At 47.7% G+C, this 18,989-nt stretch overlaps 1 protein-coding gene across 2 annotated transcripts in view; it reads left to right on the top strand.

Annotated features, from left to right (window-relative positions):
- The window catches only part of LOC116948684 (neuropilin-2-like), a 34,225-nt gene extending 17,080 nt beyond the window's left edge, over nt 1-17,145 (top strand). For both annotated transcript variants that reach the window (XM_032965629.2, XM_032965628.2), the window contains exons 9-13: nt 2,069-2,238; nt 3,918-4,094; nt 7,434-7,578; nt 12,639-12,836; nt 13,838-17,145. In XM_032965629.2, the coding sequence (XP_032821520.1) occupies nt 2,069-2,238; nt 3,918-4,094; nt 7,434-7,578; nt 12,639-12,836; nt 13,838-14,262 (1,115 nt within the window). In that variant the 3' untranslated portion in view covers nt 14,263-17,145. The remainder of the gene's footprint in view (nt 1-2,068; nt 2,239-3,917; nt 4,095-7,433; nt 7,579-12,638; nt 12,837-13,837) is intronic.
- Nucleotides 17,146-18,989: the final 1,844 nt, after the last annotated feature.

Genomic DNA, 18,989 nt, shown 5'->3' with positions numbered 1-18,989 from the left:
CGTCCCTACCTCTTTTCCACTCTCCTCCTTATGTATTCATTCCTTAGCGGGCCTCTTCCACTCGCTTATGACATCCGTATTTTTTCCAAATGCACGTATGCCTCGATTTACGAAAGGGATGCGTTCTTCAAAAAAACCACGCGCAAAATGAAGTTTCGTGAATCGGAATGACTTTGCTCAGTCATTCCAACTCTACTCAACCTCAAACGATGCCACCTACAGTATATCACTTGTCACAACGCAAAATAAATAAATAAATAACGCGAGAATTTAAACGATTGAATGATAATGAATTTAAAGCAATAATAATGAACCCTCTCAGGGAACTGGCCAAAAGATCTGCACCATCTCGGAACGCCTGGAAAGGCGATGTGGAGGGCGTTGCTGTTGCACCGCAGGGACATCGTGACGCTGTCGCGTTGATGAACGCAGCCTCCTGGGTGGCTTCTCGTTTGGTGATCCTCGTGGCGCGTGGCCGTAGTGAAATTTCGTTTAAGCGGAAATTGGATTTCGTTCGTCGAAGTGTAGTTTTATTTTTTATTTTATTTTCTTCGAACCTATCTACGTGACTTGACCGAAAGACCCAACGAATATGAATTCCTGCAGTCACGAAAGCTTTAAGTCAATATTTGTCCATAGTTTGTCAATTTGCGTTTCTATGAATACCTGTATATCTTTGTCAAGTTCGTCGATTTTTTGGGTTTTGTTTCTTAGTTAACAGCCTAGTCTGTGGTCCATAATCTTAAGCTGGAAGAATGCACATATTGTACTTGTTGTTGTCTTCTTAACACATGTAGGATAATCCTCCATTGAGTTGTTTAAAGATAAATGAATCTGCCTTTGAATGGCGCCGCGGGATGTGAGATGTTAGCTCCCTTGCCTTTTATGCAGGAGGTCGTGGGTTTGATCCCGACCCTTACACTTGCATATTTAGAGTTTGCGTGCTCTCCCCGTGGTCACGTGGATTTTTCTCCGGTCCTCCGGTTTTTCCCTCCACATTTAGAAATGTGTGTTTAAGAGTATTTAGCTGCTATAAATTTCCATGTGATCATACGCCACTTCTTTTGAACTATCATTTTGTGGCCGAGTCGGTTCTAAAAAAGAGCTTAAATATCTCAGTGCGCCTTACCTAGTAAAGTAAAAAAAGTAGTTTAATCGTTTTTTAAACATTCCCAGGTTCGAGTTCTGTGTTGGCCAAATGCAACATATTCACGTGAAATGTGCCCAGAACGTATGGCAGTGCCTCCATGAAAAGAAAATTGCCAAGTTATTGCATTTTGGATATTTCGTGAAAGACGTGAATTGCTCCCAACTGTCCCCCCTCCCCCGCCGACCCAGAATAGTTTTTAAATTAAATATTAAAAGCGAATAGATGAATCTGCCATAACTGTGCTTGCTTGAAAGGGCTGGAATAATGGCCCCGGATATTTTAACCTCATGGCGGGACCCCGGGGTCCCATAAGCCCCCGGGCTCTCGCATAAACTGCGTTGCGACGGCATTTTATGTCTGTTGAAGGCGAACGACAAGGCAATCTATTCCTCTCGACGAGCTCTACACGATGCGCTAATCAAAGTTTCAAAGTTTTGTTTCTTCTGCGCATTCGTCCTCGCTGCGCTTGGACGACACGACAACGGAATGATCCGCACCAAGTGGGTCGCGGCGTTTATGTGTGCTGTGGGACGGAGTCGCCAAAAATAAATTGATTAATTACGATTTTCACTTCCGTTTAATCGGGACCCCGGGGTCCCGCCATAAGTTTCATTTAGCCCACAAGCTAAAACCGCATTGAGCAGCGTGCGACCCGAAGAAAAATCCACGTGACCACGGGGAGAGAGACATGCAAATTGCAAATATACGGCAGGCGTCAGGGTCGGGATCGAAGCCACGGCCTCCTGTATACCAGGCGAGGTGGTTAACATCTCGCCACCGTGATGAGATGTATATATTTATGGTTGGGAGTAGAGTTGGAACGAGTGTCTGAAACGCATCACTAAATTTTTTTGGAACGTTACAACTTTCGGCCGATGGCTCGTTGATGATGTTGTGCCTCGCACCCTTCCCCGGCAGACTACCCGTGCTCCGAGAAGCTGGGCCTGATGTCGGGGCGGCTCCGCGACGAGCAGATCACGGCGTCGGCGTCGCGCGACGACTCGCACTGGGGACCGGCCGCCGCGCGCCTCATGGCCCCTCTCTTCGGCTGGGCCCCCCCGGTCAAAGGCACCGGCCACTGGCTTCAGGTTCGCCCCCCTTGAAGGGCAAAAAGACGAAGATTCCCCCGTATCGCCCCGAACAAGCTGTTGGTGACAGTGCTGTTAGTGGGCACATTTGAAGGCCGGCACGACACACGAGGGCGTGTGTGGGCAGAGGCACGCCCGGCCGCCTTTGTCTCCCCAGTGGCGACGTTTAAACATCGCACCAGGTACTCATGTGAGGCTGAGTCGACCTAGGGGAGGCCCAGGACCGATTCAGATAATCGTCGCCGGTGTTGGTCGTGAGCGGGAAACGACCTCGGGTGGCTGAGTTCGTAGCGCAAACCACTACACTACAAGAACTACCCCTCCCCCGTCGCCTCCTTCCTCCCTCCCCAACCAGTGTTGACAAATGAAGTGTAAGGCCTTACAAACTAACCCCATGAAGCTGGTAGATGTCACTAGTTAGGGCTTCTTAATTCGTTAAAGGTGTCATTTAACAATTTGCCAAGTTTTAAATACAGTAAACTGATATAGGAGCCTCAATGCACAGCTTGGATCATGTAGCCAGACACATTTATCAAATATTTAATGCAATAGATTGATACGGCTTACTTAATATACATCTGGAATTGATCCTGAATCTGCATAATTTCGCCTGCAGTAAAAGCCGCTGCAGCGGCGGCAACGTCGCCAATTTGACAGCACCGACCACGCTGCACGCGACTTAGCCAGCTCAGGGCCTCCCTCCCTGCCCTCTCCCCTAAAGTGAACCCAACCATAAAAAAAGCATACAACAGCTCGTGAAATATGGCAGCAATAGCCACGTGCCTATTTTTATTTTGTCCGTGTTTTTTTTTTATACCGCGAGAAACTTTGAGATGTAACAAAGATTAGGAAACCCGCCATCTCGCGATCCAAACAATGCCTATTGTGTGCCTTGTCGTTACTGTCGGTCCGAAAGAATAAAAATAACGGTTACAAATCGAAGAACAAACGGAAGAGTTCAAAAGTAAGGGTGAAAAGTGAACAAAAGTGAACAAAATGGGGCGAGAGAGACAAATGGTTAGGGGTTGGAGCGTACTTCAAGGCAAGTAGGAGCAGGACAGAGTGCGTTTGTAAAATTAAATTGCCGTATTGAAAAACAAAATACCGTACCAATTTTAATGGAGTATGCAGGCGACGAGTAGCCGCAGAGAAAGGCACGCTGGATGTGCTGAGTGCGTCAATATTTCTCATCTAATCTTAAAGGAATTTTATCTAGCGCCTTGGTTTACAACGAATTAACAGCATGTGAATGTAATGGTGGAGATGAGGTGAATGAAATAGACGAGATGAAGCAATGGGGGCAAATCTGTGATACGTGAATTCGGTGGAAGCGAAATTGATGACAGTAAATGATGATGAATGGATTGAATGAATGGGGATAATGACTAATAGACATACGGGTCACTACTAGACTGCAGCTGCAGATACACACGACAAGCAGATACAGACCCTGCCATCTGAATCATTCTCTTCTGTCACCGTTTTGCAAGCTATGTTCAAGTACCTTCAGTTAAAGCACTCTATAAATTAGATAGCATTATGTATACTAGATGTGGTGGGCCGGGTGCAGAAATATTTGTATCGGTCGGTGATACTGACAAGCCCAGCTGAAATTAAGCTCAGTCCCACCCACCCCCCCCCCCCGCCACTCCTCTTCTCCATCGTCGCCATCATCTCAGGTCGACCTGGGCCAGGTGGTCGCGCTGAGTGGGCTGGTGGTGCAGGGCGCGAAGGGCCCGCTCGCATCTTCGGCCGACGCGCGGCTCTTCGTGCGCAAGTTCCGCCTCGAGTACAGCGGCGACGACGGCCACAGCTGGGCCCCCATCACCAGGGACGGCGCCAGCGGCACCAGCAAGGTGCGTGAGCGCCGAGGCCTGGCGTCAACGCGCTGCCATCGCGATTCGTGGGTTTATTCACGTACAAAAAAGACATCCTCATCACGGTTGCTGAGCACAGGGCCCCCCCCCCCCCCCCCCCCCAAAGCCCTGGGATCGGCAAGCGGCGAGCAACAAGACCGGGAAACAGGGAAGACGAAGCTGCCTGTGATCACCAGCGTCAAAACGTCCCACTCAAATTGTAAATGTTGTGGGTTTGCTTACCGACACATGGGCACGTTTTGTTTACATGACAAAGCATACTAATTAGCTTTGTCGGGTGGTCGTGGCTTAACGACATTTATATTTATGCAATATAACCCAAAAACCTGTATTATGATTAATATTGCTTGCGAAAGCCTACGTGTTAAAGCATTTTTCAAGCTCTGATAGATGAGTTCACACATTTCTTGAATTAAGGAGGGTTACAAGAATTTGGGAAAAGGCGATGGAAGGGAATTCCAAAGTGGAGCGGTGTTAGGGAATAAGCGGAAAGAGAAGTGTTGTGAGTGGCAGTGTGGTGAGTGGGTGAGCGAGTGAATGAAGAAGTGGGTGAGTGTGTTATTTTGATCTAAAGTACGGTGATTGAACAAAGTGTGGATGGAACAAAATAGTCAGCCTTGTAGACCGAGTCCTCAACATGTGGGAAGAATCGACCAGTGAGGTTCACAGGAAAGGTAACCATGGTAATAGCGATAGAAGAGCAATCAGGAGGCGACTGATGGCAAGTGACAAAGTGGCTGGAGTGTGGTTGGTAGAATATGTATAAGCTATATCTCCATATATATAAAAGGAAAAATTGTGATTATGTGTGTCTGCTCAAAATGTTTAGCGTACTCCCCGACATGCAACACACTTGAAATTTGCCATGTGGGTACTTTCCAGACTGTACACCGTGCAAAAATTATTAAAATATACTTTTTTTGGGGGGGGGGGAGCTCAATAATGCATCTATTTTTTTGCACGGCAAGTGAGCTGTGACGTCAAATCTGTCATGTGACCCGCACGTGTGGAAGCGTAACGCATTGTAGTGTAGTGGTTAGCGCTACGCTACGAACCAGCGACCCGAGTTCGATTCCCGCTCACGGCCACCACCGGTGACGATTATTTGAACCGGTCCTGGGCCTCCCCTAGGTCGAGTAACTGGTGTGGTGTGTGAACATCGCCACTGGGGAGACAAAGGCGGCCGGGCGTGGTGAATCCAAGTCCTGGGCGAAGCCGGGTAGCAAAGCTAGTATGTTAATTTAAAAAAAAATCCATACTAACAACAGTAGCATGCAAACAGAACGAAAACAACTGGCGTGTTATTTTTTCATACAATCACAGCGGCGGACGAATTTATTTTTTTAATTAATTTCATTGAAAACCCAGCAAACTTGAGTTGCAACATGAGCACACAATGGAACGTTCTCACGAATGACATCACCTCGTGGACAACTCCTACTTAACAATAGACGGGCGATCTTAAATAACGGACAAAAAAAAGCGGGCGACTCTCACCCCTGAAGTCCTCACGAAATCGCCAGGTCAGTGATGAGGAACCTGACCCTCTGCGGCTTACTCCACATGGGAGTGACAGCAGAGGAAATGTGACTATAGCGTGGGCCCCTTCTTCAAAAGGGGGGATACTAAAAGCCTTTGGGGTCAGGTGCGAGAGGGAGAGACGGCTTCTTGAAATGGTGAGGGCGTGAGCTGCTGAGGTCCGGTCGCTTCCTTCCTCCCGTTCCTGCAGGAATTCACAGGGCTTCCCGCCAACCACAGGAAGCCGAAGGGAAACCGGGCAGTCATTGGTTGTGTTCGTCCTCCAAAGCGTGGCATCAGATTCCCTTTTTAGGGAAAACAAGAGAGAGCTGGATAAACACACCAATGCGCACTGAGCAGCGGAGTGAAATGTGATCAAATATACCCGAAGATGAGTTAAAAGGCGGAGGCCCTGCATTTGGCTTCTCACGCCACTGCTGGTGGAAAAGGCCCGCCATTTAGAGTGAACTCCTTGGGCATTTGGGGGGGCTTTGAGCAGCTTGTCCGTTCAGGGTTTCAGCGCAATTCGTCCTCGCTGCGTTTCGACATTGCGGAGTAGCACTGATTTCGGATTGATTGGTACCCCAGTCACGGAGTTAAGTACAGCCCTGGAAAAAAAATAGCGTCGCAGAAATAAAATATTTAATTGCCTCGGCCATTTTGTATTATTTGGTACCCCGGGGTACCGCCATAAGGATCATATCTGCTTCTGTGGTCAATTCTCTGAGAGCTTGAAAATGGATGCTTAACCTCCATGTCATGATGGTGATAGCATAGTCAGGATGTGTACGGTGCGAAAAAAGTTAAACATCCACACCTGTGTAAAAGATTGGGAAAATATCTTTCACAAAAACAAACCCCGAGACGGGCAAAGCTAGGACACATCCCACACATGGACAGTGTCCTCTTTCCGAAAACGCGCCTGCAGGCGCAACACCACAGGCTCGGCAAAGCCACCGAATAGATCCCCGAACGAGCCGAATCGACGCCGCGATCACCGAAGACTCCGGCGCCATTTTCAAATCGGCCATCTTGGTGGCGCGCAGTGTTGATGGTTAGAAGGAGAAATGTATTTCAATGAATCGGTGGTTATCAAACTGCTGCCATTGCATTTCGAATGTTTCTTCAGCAAGGAATTCTCAACAGATGAAAACAAAAAATGTAGATTGTAATAGCGGGTAATATGAGTACTCAGGTTGTTACACTGGTGCACGAATAATAGCCTGCTCTTGCCGATAGTGTCACAGGATTTTTAATGTTTAAGTTACAGCAGATGTCAGGCAATCCTTGTTGCGCCATGAGGTCTGGTGGTGCAAGCCAGACTTTATGAAACCAGCCACCCTCTCCGTGGATGTGTACACGATAGGACACTTAAGTGGTATTGCGTTACGTTTCTACCATGTTTAAAGAGCTCGCTCCGGTCACTGTAGCAGTTCAATCGGTGTTCACATTCAAAATGAGCATAAAATAGCTTGTAACACAAAAGGCAAGTGTAGTTTGGTGTGTTGTGCATTAAATGGGCAATGAAGCGGAAAATCACATTTTCCACGCCTACAATGAAAGTTTTTTTTTTTACAATCTGCATACAAATCCACTCGTGAAACGGTCTGCATCAGATAGTCGCATTCGGCATTTTTTTCAAATCGGAGGCCTCATTCCTTTCCCACGATCTGAAGCAGAACGGCAGTCCGCAAGGGAGAGAGAGAAGGAAAAAATTTGCGTCATCCCACTCGTTCAATTTCGCTGATGTTTTTTGTTCGTCTGTTTCGCAATTTGTCGCTTGTGTCTTTGCACCGGCAGCAGTTTGACGGGAACTCCAACTGGGACATGCCGGAGGTGCGAAGGTTCCCGGTGGTGACGGCACGATACGTGCGCCTCTATCCCGAGCGCTGGGGAGCCGGAGGAGGAGGCCTCCGGCTCGAGCTGCTGGGATGCACCTTGCCCGGTAAGACGTCCTGCCGAATCTCGAACCAAGTAACCATAGTAGTAACAGTATTTCTGTTGATTTAACTTGAGAGTGGTGACGTGAGACCGAGCGAGCGGTTAGCGCGTGAGCGCCGTGTCGTCTGCATCACAGTGGACGTCAAAGAGATTCCTTGACGTCATTCGGAGACGAGTAGGGTCATGTGTGCGCCGGCACCATGGTCCAGATTTGTCACTTTTGAAAATAGCCACAATTTACGGTATTCCCTCATTATTCACAATCTTGATATCCGCGATTTTGGCTATGCGTGAATCGCATCTGGAACTCTACACGACTGCATCGAGAGAGAGAAAGAAAGTGATGAGATAAAGTGACGAGAGAGAATGATGTGATGTGAGAAAGTGATGAAATAAAGCGATGAAGGAGAACATGATGAGATAAAGAGATGAGCACGATAGAGAGAGAACTTCTCGAAGCGCTAGAAGCATCTGCGGACGCTGCGCGTACGATATTCGTAGGCCAGTGTCATTATCCGCGACAAGTGCTGTTCACGAGCATCTCCGGAATGCATCCCTCGCGAATGACGAGGGAATACGGTTACTGAATTGGGAAAAGTATCTGGGTAACATCGCCTCTGACTTTGCCGGTCTATAAAACATATGAACAACCTTAATGATAGCCTTGTTTTCTTTGGTTCTTTCGGTAAAGCCACAACACAAGCGGCCGCTTGTGTTGTGAGAATATTATTGTGTTATTTTATTTTATCAATTTATTATTTTATTCTCATTCTACGTGACTTTACCGAAAGAACCAAAGAAGATTAATCATTGCAGTCACGAAAGCTTTAAATCGAAAGATAGCCTTGTTCTATAGGTGTATACATTGTAGGTAATACCAACTGTACTGAATGATTATTAAATATTAACTTTGAGTCTCAACATTCCTGGGGGTTTCTGCAGTGGGTAATGTGGCCACCAGGTACAGTAAGTCCCCTGGTTGCGGATGACCCGACTTACGGAAATACGACTTGACGGAAATGCCCCCATAAATCGTGTTGGCAAAAAATTCAGTATGCGGAATTTTTTGCGTTACTTAGGTAAGCGCAAATAGTGCAGCGCGGTGAGATTGCAGATGAATACCGCGGAGCGAGGTGTAAGGCGGCCCACTTTACGCCTCGCTCCACCGAGCCTGAGCTTCGCTAGGATTAAGGTCAATCGAATTTTTTTGGTAACGTTACGTAATTCTTGTCCATTTTGCAACATTACGTAATTTTTTGTTTTATGGATACAGTATATGTTCCATTAGTTTAACTATGGGTAGTGTTTGGGTAGATATTGGACGAAATGAAAGAATCTTAGGAAGTGCAGAGCGTATGTACAGCAGGTCGCGATAGAAAACAGGCGATAGCGTGATAAAGTACTGAGAGAAAACGAACTCGTAATTGGGTCGGGAAGGCAAAACTATTTCCGCCTATGGGATTTTATCGTTGATTTTGGGGGGGAATTGTTAAAGTCGGATTACGGATCATTCTCGGGAACCTAACCCTTCCATAACCCGGGGACTGCCTGGACTTTAATGAGCGGCATGGGGAAGGAGACCAGGCTACTACCACGTTAGAAAACGGTCTCGTTTGCTGCAACCATTGCCCTGAAGGAACGATTTTCGTAAAATCGCGTGCATTGAAAAGAATACACGTATCACGGATTTACGAATGCAATTAAATTATTGATTATTCGTTACATGACCGTTTTTTTTTTATCAGGTAGCGTTTTTTTGTGCCGGGCAATGCCCACGGCAGTGGTTAGTTAGCGCTGTGCTGTGCTGTGAACTTCCCGTGCATCACCTACCCCCACTGACCAGCGTGGTGAAGTATGGTCAAACAACCACCACGCACTACCATAAGAGCACACGGAGGCCTTTATCCAGCAGTGGATTCGCAGCTGTCTAAGGGCCATCCATTTGGTACGTACGCATGGAGGGGGGAGGGGGTTAACCCAAATGCGTACGCTTGCGTATGGGGGGTCTACTCACAATGTTCGTACGCATAGGAAACGGGGGGTGGGGGGTGGGTGGTGAAGCCTCGATAATAATTCGTCTACATTGGCCTTCAAATTAGTTAGATAGCTTGGCGGTGGATTATCTGTTTGCTTAAACACGTTAATATTATTAATCCTTTATCGTTTCTGCGTGGATTAAATATCGGCCGTTCTATATGATTGGGGGGGGGGGGGTGTAAAAAGTACGCGTGCCTACAGGGAGGAGAGAGGGGTCAAGTTTTGACAGATTTTTGCGTGTCTACTAAATGGATGGCCCCCGATGTATCGCTGATGACCCTGACACTTTTCCGCCCTCTGCTGGTGCAGTCTTGGGTAACAGTGTATTTTTTTTCATTGCAGTAGTTTGGATTAACTTCATGATAATACGTCGACACATCTCCGCAGGTGCTAAACATTCATGGTGTGATCTGATCAACAAGCAGATAACAAAAAATATAGATCACACACGTATCCAATTATAGATTTTTTTAGCGGTTTATTGGAATCTAATTTGTACAGTACCACATTGGTTGTCATGGTCGTTGCATTGATTCTTACGCTCACACTACATTCACAGAATCACGCATGTTAGAATCATTTATTTACTACGTGTGAAAATTATATGCAATGTTTATGCAAATGTTATGTTTACAATAAACAAAAACAAATCTGAAAGCGATTCCCCGCTCAGTGAGCACTGAGGCGGTGTTTATCTCCCGTTTGCAGCCCTGACCAGCGTTGAACATTTTCCATTCCTATGACAGGGGTGAGTCTATCCATAGACTCATCACTTCTGGACGTCCCAAAAAAAGTGGTACTTATCTTGATCAAACCAAAGGAATTGTTGGTTAAGTGAAACCCCAACCAGGATTAGGATTTGCAGCCTACCGTTGAGCTCCCTCGCCGGGTATTTATGATTTTGCAGAGAATAAAACTGCGCAAATGAATAACACAAGAATAAGTCAACAAAGGAGACACTAAAAACTAATTAAAAATAATCACTTTTTAAATTAAATCGTAACCTCCGATTCGTGGCAATTCATCCCTTCATTGACGTCATCGGCGAGCGGCTGTCGGAGATATAAAATCTCCTTGCCAAGGAGTCAAAACCCTGTGGTGGCTGCACATGGGGGGTCACCGACTCATTCCCCTGGAAGCCCCGGGGTCTCTGGAAGCCTCCGATTGCCGAGTGGCCCTGTTGTTGGAGCATGTGGCTCCCAAATGGCAGGTTGCAAGACAAAATCCTGGTCAGGGAGGTCAACTCAGTCCTTCCTCTCTCCGGGGTCGCTGGAATCCGTGCCACTCTGTGGGAATTTGGCAGTGATTGTCCCATGGATTTACTGAGCATGGTGGTGCCACCTGTGATGCAGTGCTTTTGTGGGCAAGGGTGGGTGGATCACAGAGATATATGTGAAATTCCCAAACCCGCCAGGTTGTGTATGGTGGCTCAGGGATTGGCAGTAGAGAAAATTAGTTATTTAACTAATCTGTGCAGAACTTTTAGTGCGATAGCCTCATACGTGTGGGGTTTCTCTGGATATTCCAGTTTACTCCCAAATGGAGAACACTATTGGCCAAAAATCCCAATGAAAAAGAGGCTTGAGAGTCGGTGAGGATGCCTTTGATAAATGGACGTTATGTTTATGATCGTTATTATAACTGATACCTGTAATAGAAATGTGGAATATTCATAAACCCGCTCATTGTGACAAATGGAGAAGAACTTGATCCTAGATTTGAAGCTTTCGTGACTGAAAGGATCCATACTCTTTGGTTCTATTCGGTAAAGTCACGTAGGTAAAAATAAAATAACAAAAAATCACGACGTTTCGGCCACAACACAAGTGGCCTTCATCAGGTGAAGGGACTGGACTGTCCAGAGGACAGCGTTGGAGTGAAAACAGCAAGCCCAGGTTGCGTCCTTTAAGCTGTTTTCACTCCAACGCTGTCCTCTGGACAGTCCAGTCCCTTCACCTGATGAAGGCCACTTGTGTTGTGGCCGAAACGTCGTGATTTTTGTTATTTTATTTTTACCTACGTGACTTTACCGAATAGAACCAAAGAGTAAGAACTTAATCCAACAAGGGTTAGTTCATGTTTGGTGGAAATTCACTTGGTGTGTCTTCACTGACTGTACCAGATGGATCCCCCCCCCCCCGCCCAACCTTTAAATATTACTCTAATAGCACAATTGGTATATAATTGGTGATCTTATAAGGTTAATAAATAAAGCCTCAGCAAACGTTGCATTTGTTCGCAAGGCCCTGCAAACAATGAACAACCTTGATGTGCAATTGGCTTATTATGTCCACAACCTGATTGCCAAAAGCAGTGTTCTCTTTCAGAATCTGTTTTATTTTCTTCTTCATATCCTGCTGTAGGCATCATATAATATAATGATACATTTCCATTCAGAACTCTCGCAGAACAGTGCGCCCACCCCATGTTTTAAAAAAGACAGCCCAGAAGGAGATATCATAGACCTACTTCTGAGATCCTTTGAAGTGAACTCTCATGCACACTTTCCCACCCACTGTTCTACACAAGCATGTTTGTTACATGGTAAGCAAATGTCTGCGGAAGAAATTTCCACAGATCTACTTCTGAAACACCTTTCAAGTTGCCTCGTTATTTTATATGTTATGGACGCAAATTTCGACACGATCTGCTACAATTTTGGTGCTCATAGCACGATAGTCAAATATGTTGCCAACTTAAGCACAGAACCAAACTTAACATGATTGGGTTTTTTTTCTCTTCCAGCCATTGGTGACGGGTCTGAGACCGGCATGTCACGACACTTGATAAACCAGTTGAAGCACAGGCAGCTGAGCTTAGCTGAGCTTCGCTGCCTGGTTTGGAACCCAGGATTTCAGCGGTGCTAGCTCAGTGCTCTGACTCTTGAGCCACGAGGTCACCTTGAGAACCCAGTTTCAGCACACACGGGGCTAAACCCTAGATTTGAACCCATCTAATCTCCCGATCCACCCGACCGCTCCAGGCAAAGCCGTGACCTTTTGCCCGTCCATTGTGCTCCGACACCAGGCTGGGTTGAGCCGCCCACGCGCCGGAACGTCTCGTCCAGCGAGGGTCCCGCGGGCCCCCCTTGCCCCCATGGCGAATGGCCGCACGGCTGCTCCGGGGAGGACGTCTTGTCGGAGCATAGCTCCGGGGAGCGAGGAGCGTCGCTGACGACACTTGCGCCGAGACCACAGGCGACATCACCCCCCGACAGCACCGCCGGTGAGGGCACGAGTTGTCGCGTGTCAGCACAAGAACTCTGCTTTCATAAGCTCTCAAAGCCAGAGCCGGATTAAGTTTAATGGGAGGCTGGGGCTTTTATAGTATTGGTGGGGAGCCCAGTTTGTTTATGTAAATTCCCCCCCTCGATTGTTTTACCACCACCCATGCCCGATGCCACCCACTCCGTTGTGATTCACCTTGTTTAATTCAGTTCTGGTTTTTAAATGCGAAATAGGAATTGTAAACCCAAGTCAAAGCGAAAAATAACAGAACTGTTTTAATTTCGGCACCTCACAACAGCCGCCACCGTTCGCCACCAAGCGGTGGTGATGTCACCACGGCGTTTGTGCCAACCTAGGTGCACCATGAGGCAACATAACCGATAATAACACACATAGTGATGCTGTGGATCTAATTACTAAACTTGAGGATGTATCATAGTGCTGCTGAATTGCATATCAACCATTGCAAAGTAGAACAAATATAGATTTTTTTTTTAGAAGAGCACTGCAAAATGCAGCCTCTAAAGCTCCTCCTGCTCGTAGCACTGCAGCAGCGGCGTAGCCATGGAGGGTGCAAGCGGTGCGATTGCACTTGAGGCCTTGGGCCATCGGGGCCCAGCTGCCGGACTTACAAGAGGTGAGGGGAGGGCAGTGGGGGCGGAATTTGGACAGGGAGTACCGCACAGAGAGTCACCTTTCGATACATTTATGATTTTTCGGGCTCAGCCTTAATGCCTGAGGCTCAGTGAGTCACACGAAGGCTGATTAAGAACTAATGCCCGAGGCTCACAGAGTGATACCGAGACACCATTGAGATTATTTTGGCTTCAACCTTAATTCCCAGTACTTGATAGTGGCATGGTGGCATAAAAAAAAAAACACCTCATTATCCGTTACTGGCTGGCTAAGTGTATAAATAGATAATTAAATCGCCACACGGTGCTGACCGCTCCAGCGTGCCTGCCCTTTGCCCCTACACCACCCGCTTGCTCACCGCAGATCTCGCGAGAGTGCCCGAATTTCGAACCGGCGCAGCGGGCAAATGGAGCACGTCCTCATCGCCACGCCGGCACCCGGCGCCAACAACGCCACCGTCGTCGTCATCGCCGCCGCCGCCGCCGCCGCCCACCCCGACGCCGGGCCCCAAGTCGGCGTACACCAGCCTGGACCTAGTGCTCATCAGCATCATCGGCATCAGCTCACTGGGCATCGTGCTGGGTGCCGTGTGCGTGGGCCTGCTGGCGTTCTGCACGAGCCCGTGCCAGGCGGGGAGGTCGTCGCCGCCGCCGCCGCCGCCAAACGGCACGATCACCAAGCCGAGGCTGCCCGCCGGCGAGGGCACGGGAGGGCTGGAGCTGTGCGACGGCGCGGCCAACGGGGTGAGGGGCAAGGTTGGCCGTCAGAGCTCTTCCTCCGAGGCGTGACCGCTGGGGATCATCGACGCTCCCCCCGCGGCGTGGAGCTTACGCTGCTGCTGCTGCTGCTGCCGTGGACTTAATGGGAGGTGCGTGGCAGGTGGCTCTCGTGCGAGCGCAGCGGAGGCGGCAGTGGCTGCGGCACGATTTGACCCCGTCGATTTGAACGGCGCTCGCTCGAGGAATTCTCCACAAGTGACCCTAAGAACTGAACCTCGGCATTGTCCGAAGTTGCGCAAATCTCGCAGCGATGGGTGTGGGTTAAACCCATCGCTTTTCCTCAAGCATCTCCCGAACTGTTTGTGTGTCTCCAGCATTTATTATGGAGGCTGAAGTGTCCTCATAATTGGTGTTCGAAGCTTTTCCTACTTTTGCATCAAGCAGGATTGTTTGGCCCACTAGGTTCAAAGGTCTAATGGAAGGAAAAGGACACGGTGTATAGTCAAAGCCACCTCAATTTTATGAAGGCATTATCACCTGTTGCTCGGAGCACCTTATCGAATTAGACGGCCATAATGCCTCTAAGGTTCATAGAGCAAAACTAAAACCATGTTCCGTTTTATCGTTTAGAAACATGACAAAAACATACGCAATTGGATTTTACCGTGACAGGAGATGGTCGTCGAACGTAGCAAGAGACCTTGGTTTGTTTGTCAGGGGATGTGTGACATCACGTCGCGTGTCTGAAAAGGAGAGGGGAAGACTTTGGGTGGGATTTGTGAACACTGTAGAAGATGGAGCGCAACCGTTTTCAGCGATAACATCCAGAGAATCCTAAAAATGATTCACTCCACATTTCCATATGTTGAAGTCCTCAATTACATTTCTATTCCCAAAAAATGCTGTCAATGTGGAAAATTACGGTTTTCCATAAATACAGGAAGTAAAATTTCAATTTCTTGCTCTATAGAATGACAGAATTTTTTTTTTTACAAAACTAGCACTGCCCGCGTATTTACGTGGGATACAGGGATGAGGTACAGGGTGGGGGACGGAGGGGGGCCGGGGGGGGGGAACGGAAGGGGAGCGGAAGGGGTGCTGAGGGGAGGCGTGTTGTCAGCACGACTCACGGGCAGCCCTTAATGCTGTGGGATGTGGGTGACGTCATTACGCTGATGTTCACTGTCGTGACCTGCACGCCAGCCAGCCAGGCAGGCAGCCATCAACACTTTTTTTCGAATATAGTATTATACAGGTGGGACCTATCAGTACAGTCATCCCTTAAACTCGACCAAAAGGTCTCGGATTACTCCCTTTCACGAGACTGCAAATTAAATTATAGTTGACTCGGTGTGAAATAATGTCTCAATTACCTTTGTCGCCATGAGAACTACACCCAAAATGCCTCATGAACATGTAGGCACATCGGTCACTCCGTGGTGACCAGTTGGTATTTAAAAAAGAAAAAATCTGAATCGTCAGAAAAAAAACTTCAAACGAGGATGAAATTTTTGTTGCGAGGAATTTGTATTTTGTTTGCTTCTAAGTCGAGTGCTTTCGTCGGTTCGATATACTGCGTTGGAGCTGTGGTGGCTGTGCACGCCTGTAATCCAGCACCGCAGCGGCAAGATTTGGTGGATCGAACAAATGTCCCTTCCCGTAGCGTCGAGGTGCCATAACCCTGGCTTGCCAGGAGAAGGTGGTAGAGAGAAAAGCGAGGACGAATATCATCTGTCCCTTCCGTGCAGGATAGACTGTTGCCCCCTCGCACACGCGTGGGTTTTCTCCGGGTGCTTCGATGTCCTTCCCACGTGCCATGAACACGGGATTAATTGGCTGAAAATATCTCGACATAGAGAGGACTGCAGAGCTTGGGTAATTGTTGGCGTCGGATAACTACCTGCCTTCCAAGCTTGTCGGGTGGGTCCTCAACGATTATTGGATGCAATTTGCATGAAGGACGCTATATATAAAACAAAAAGGAATACTTAATGTCTCTGGTCCGATTTAACGTAAATTCCATTTTATCTTTTGTCAGTTCCTTTTCTCTATTCATACTTTTGACTTTGGTATTTCAAAGTCAAAAGTTTGAATAGTGGGGCACTTCACACGGCTGTAATTTGTCATTTGTGTCTTTGTCGTGTTCATACAGCGGCGGTTTGTACAATGTTTTTTTGTTCTTACTTTTCCTGCGGTTCCTGGAAATTTGGCTTGAAAATCAAACCACGTTCATCTGCATTTATGACATCCGAGCCTGAAAATTCAAAGCACATTCGCAAATATTTGATTAAGCTTGTGCTGTGAATCACGCATTAAATAAGGATGCCGATGACCGTGGTGTTGATAATGGTGACGATGATTGATGATGGTGATAAGTTACCTCACTGGGTAGTGGTGGACATCGCACAAATTAAACACACATCGGGCAGAGCAAAATCCCTTCTCTGTGTTACGTCCATTCTTTCTCTCCCCCCCCCCTCGCCCCGCAAGAGAATGTGCGCGTTTGTCCACGCCCGAGCAAATGCACGTGGCCCGGCATTTAAAATCCTGAACTAGAGGGTCACCAGCTTAAAAATACTCCAGACCTCAAATCGCGGCCCCTCTGTTCGGAGCCGCCCACCTGCCTTCGGTGAGCTGTCATGCATTGCACTTAGACGTTGCATGCCAGTCGTGTCGGTTAATCAGCGCGTGTGATGACACACTTCGGGTGATGGGCCATCGAGTTCTTCGCAGTTAATTGTAGGGGCACCGCTGGTCACACCGTCGGTTTGGATCTGCCACCGCTGTTAATATGGTTAATGAAATGTGAACTAACGTAAATGTGCCTTTAAAGCTCGGTCAATCGCATGTAGTTTTTTTTACTTCCTTCACCTTTACGTCCTAAATATTATCCCGTGGTCCGTGAATGAAACTGGAATAAACTGTGCAAATAAAAAATGTCACATCCGGAAATCATTTAGTTGTTACCGATGAAATGTACGAACGTGAAAAGTCAGTCATCTGAAAGTCAGTTTCATTGACTACGGCAAAAACAAGTGAAACAATATCTCCATGACTACAAACCAGTGGTAATTTTAAAACGGCAATACGGGCATCAACGGGGGCACTAATACTGGATCGAGCACCCACATACAACACCCACATACACACCCTCAATGTATAACTCCCTGAGTGGGAGACTCAGAGCAGACCTTGGGGGTCAGTTGTCTATTGTGTAACCGCTGCAAGATCTGGCAGAAGGAAGTGTGGCGGCAATGGCCGTGATGACATACAGTACGTAGCGTGAACTTAAGAGTACTCCCAGCCACCCAAAGGCGTTGCCTCTGATAGCTAGTAGGGGAATTGTTGGTCATTAAGGGGGGGGGGGGCTTATGCCCACCCAAGAGGGTGCAACAGAAGTACAGTTCAATTCCTGGCCATGGCTAGAATCAGTGGCAAATATTTGGCTACGTTAAATGTCCACATGATAAGCAACTTCGTTGAGCTTTGATTTGTGGCCAGGTCCCTTTTGAAAAAGAGCTATTCGGTATAGCTCAGTGCGCCTTATCTGGAAAAATAAAATAAAAAGTTAGTTAAATGACATTTGAACCAGTTCCCCTTCCCTTCACCAAAACCGCTGACATGACAAGACAAAGGACTAGAAATGATCATTATTGCATTATTTTATGTATCCACCCAGGCCCTCCCTCCACCCAACAGAATCTCAACTGCTGCAAAAAATACGCATGCAAGTCATAATAACTCTGCTCGAGTGGAGTGGCCACAGGATATTTGAATCTCAGCAAAAGGGAAATGGGGTTTGTGCCTAATCGCCAGCTTAACAGTACATCGCTGCCATCTCTGATGATGTCGCGTTCGATATTAAATAAAAAAAGTTGTGAAGCATCATAAAACGGTTGAAGCTGGGATTTGAGCGGTGAGAAGCCACCGCGAGATCGTGTCCCCCAGCCCCGTACCACCCACCCACCACCCACTAACCCACCCACCCACCACCCACTAACCCACCCACCCACCACCCACTAACCGACCCACCCACCACCCACTAACCCACCCACCCACCACCCACTAACCCACCCACCCACCACCCACTAACCCACCCACCCACCACCCACTAACCCACCCACCACCCACTAACCCACCCACCCACACCGCTGTGCGGTCTCGTCACATTTTATTGTCGATGCGACACCGTGCTAACCCAGCCGGGTGGAACGTGCAAAGTGTAACGCTGGTGTGAAATTGTTCGTAGATTAATAATTCACGGGTTGTTCGGTGGGGGCTAGGGGGGGGGGGTGGTTTCTAAGTGAGCAACCCCCAAATGGCTTTGGACATTACAACGCTTACGCAACGGTGAGGAGTACTGTAAACCGTCCGGATACATCTGTGTGCGTTGACAGCCGGGGGGGGGGGGGTGTAGGGAGGGGGGGGAAGAGGGAAAATCCCACGAACAAATTAAGAGCCAAAAAATAAATGGGCCACAGACACACAAACACGTGCGAAGCAGCTGTTCTGGAGATAAGATGTACAGTGCTTTTTAAAAAAATATTGTCAGGAATGCTTTGTCATGCTCGAGTTGGGACGAGCTGGCTCGGCGAGGCCTGCTGCTATGGGATGGTGATAACTTATGTTGAGTAACAAGTGACGTTCAAATTAATTATTTAACACAGGCTATTGTCAGTAGTCGCTGGTAGACACTAAGGCTTCTTTTTTGCTGCTCGTTTTCAGGCTGTCAATAGGTCATCGTGATCCTCAGCCAATATTAATTCACTGCTAGTTTACGAAAGGCATTCCCATGT

The sequence above is a fragment of the Petromyzon marinus genome, chromosome 34, assembly GCF_048934315.1.
Source record: "Petromyzon marinus isolate PM22_M1 ecotype Great Lakes invasive population chromosome 34, UKy_Petmar_22M1.pri1.0, whole genome shotgun sequence".
Taxonomy (NCBI): Eukaryota; Metazoa; Chordata; class Hyperoartia; order Petromyzontiformes; family Petromyzontidae; genus Petromyzon; species Petromyzon marinus.
Note: the sequence above shows the minus strand (reverse complement) of the source record. Positions and strands in the feature narration are given on the sequence as shown.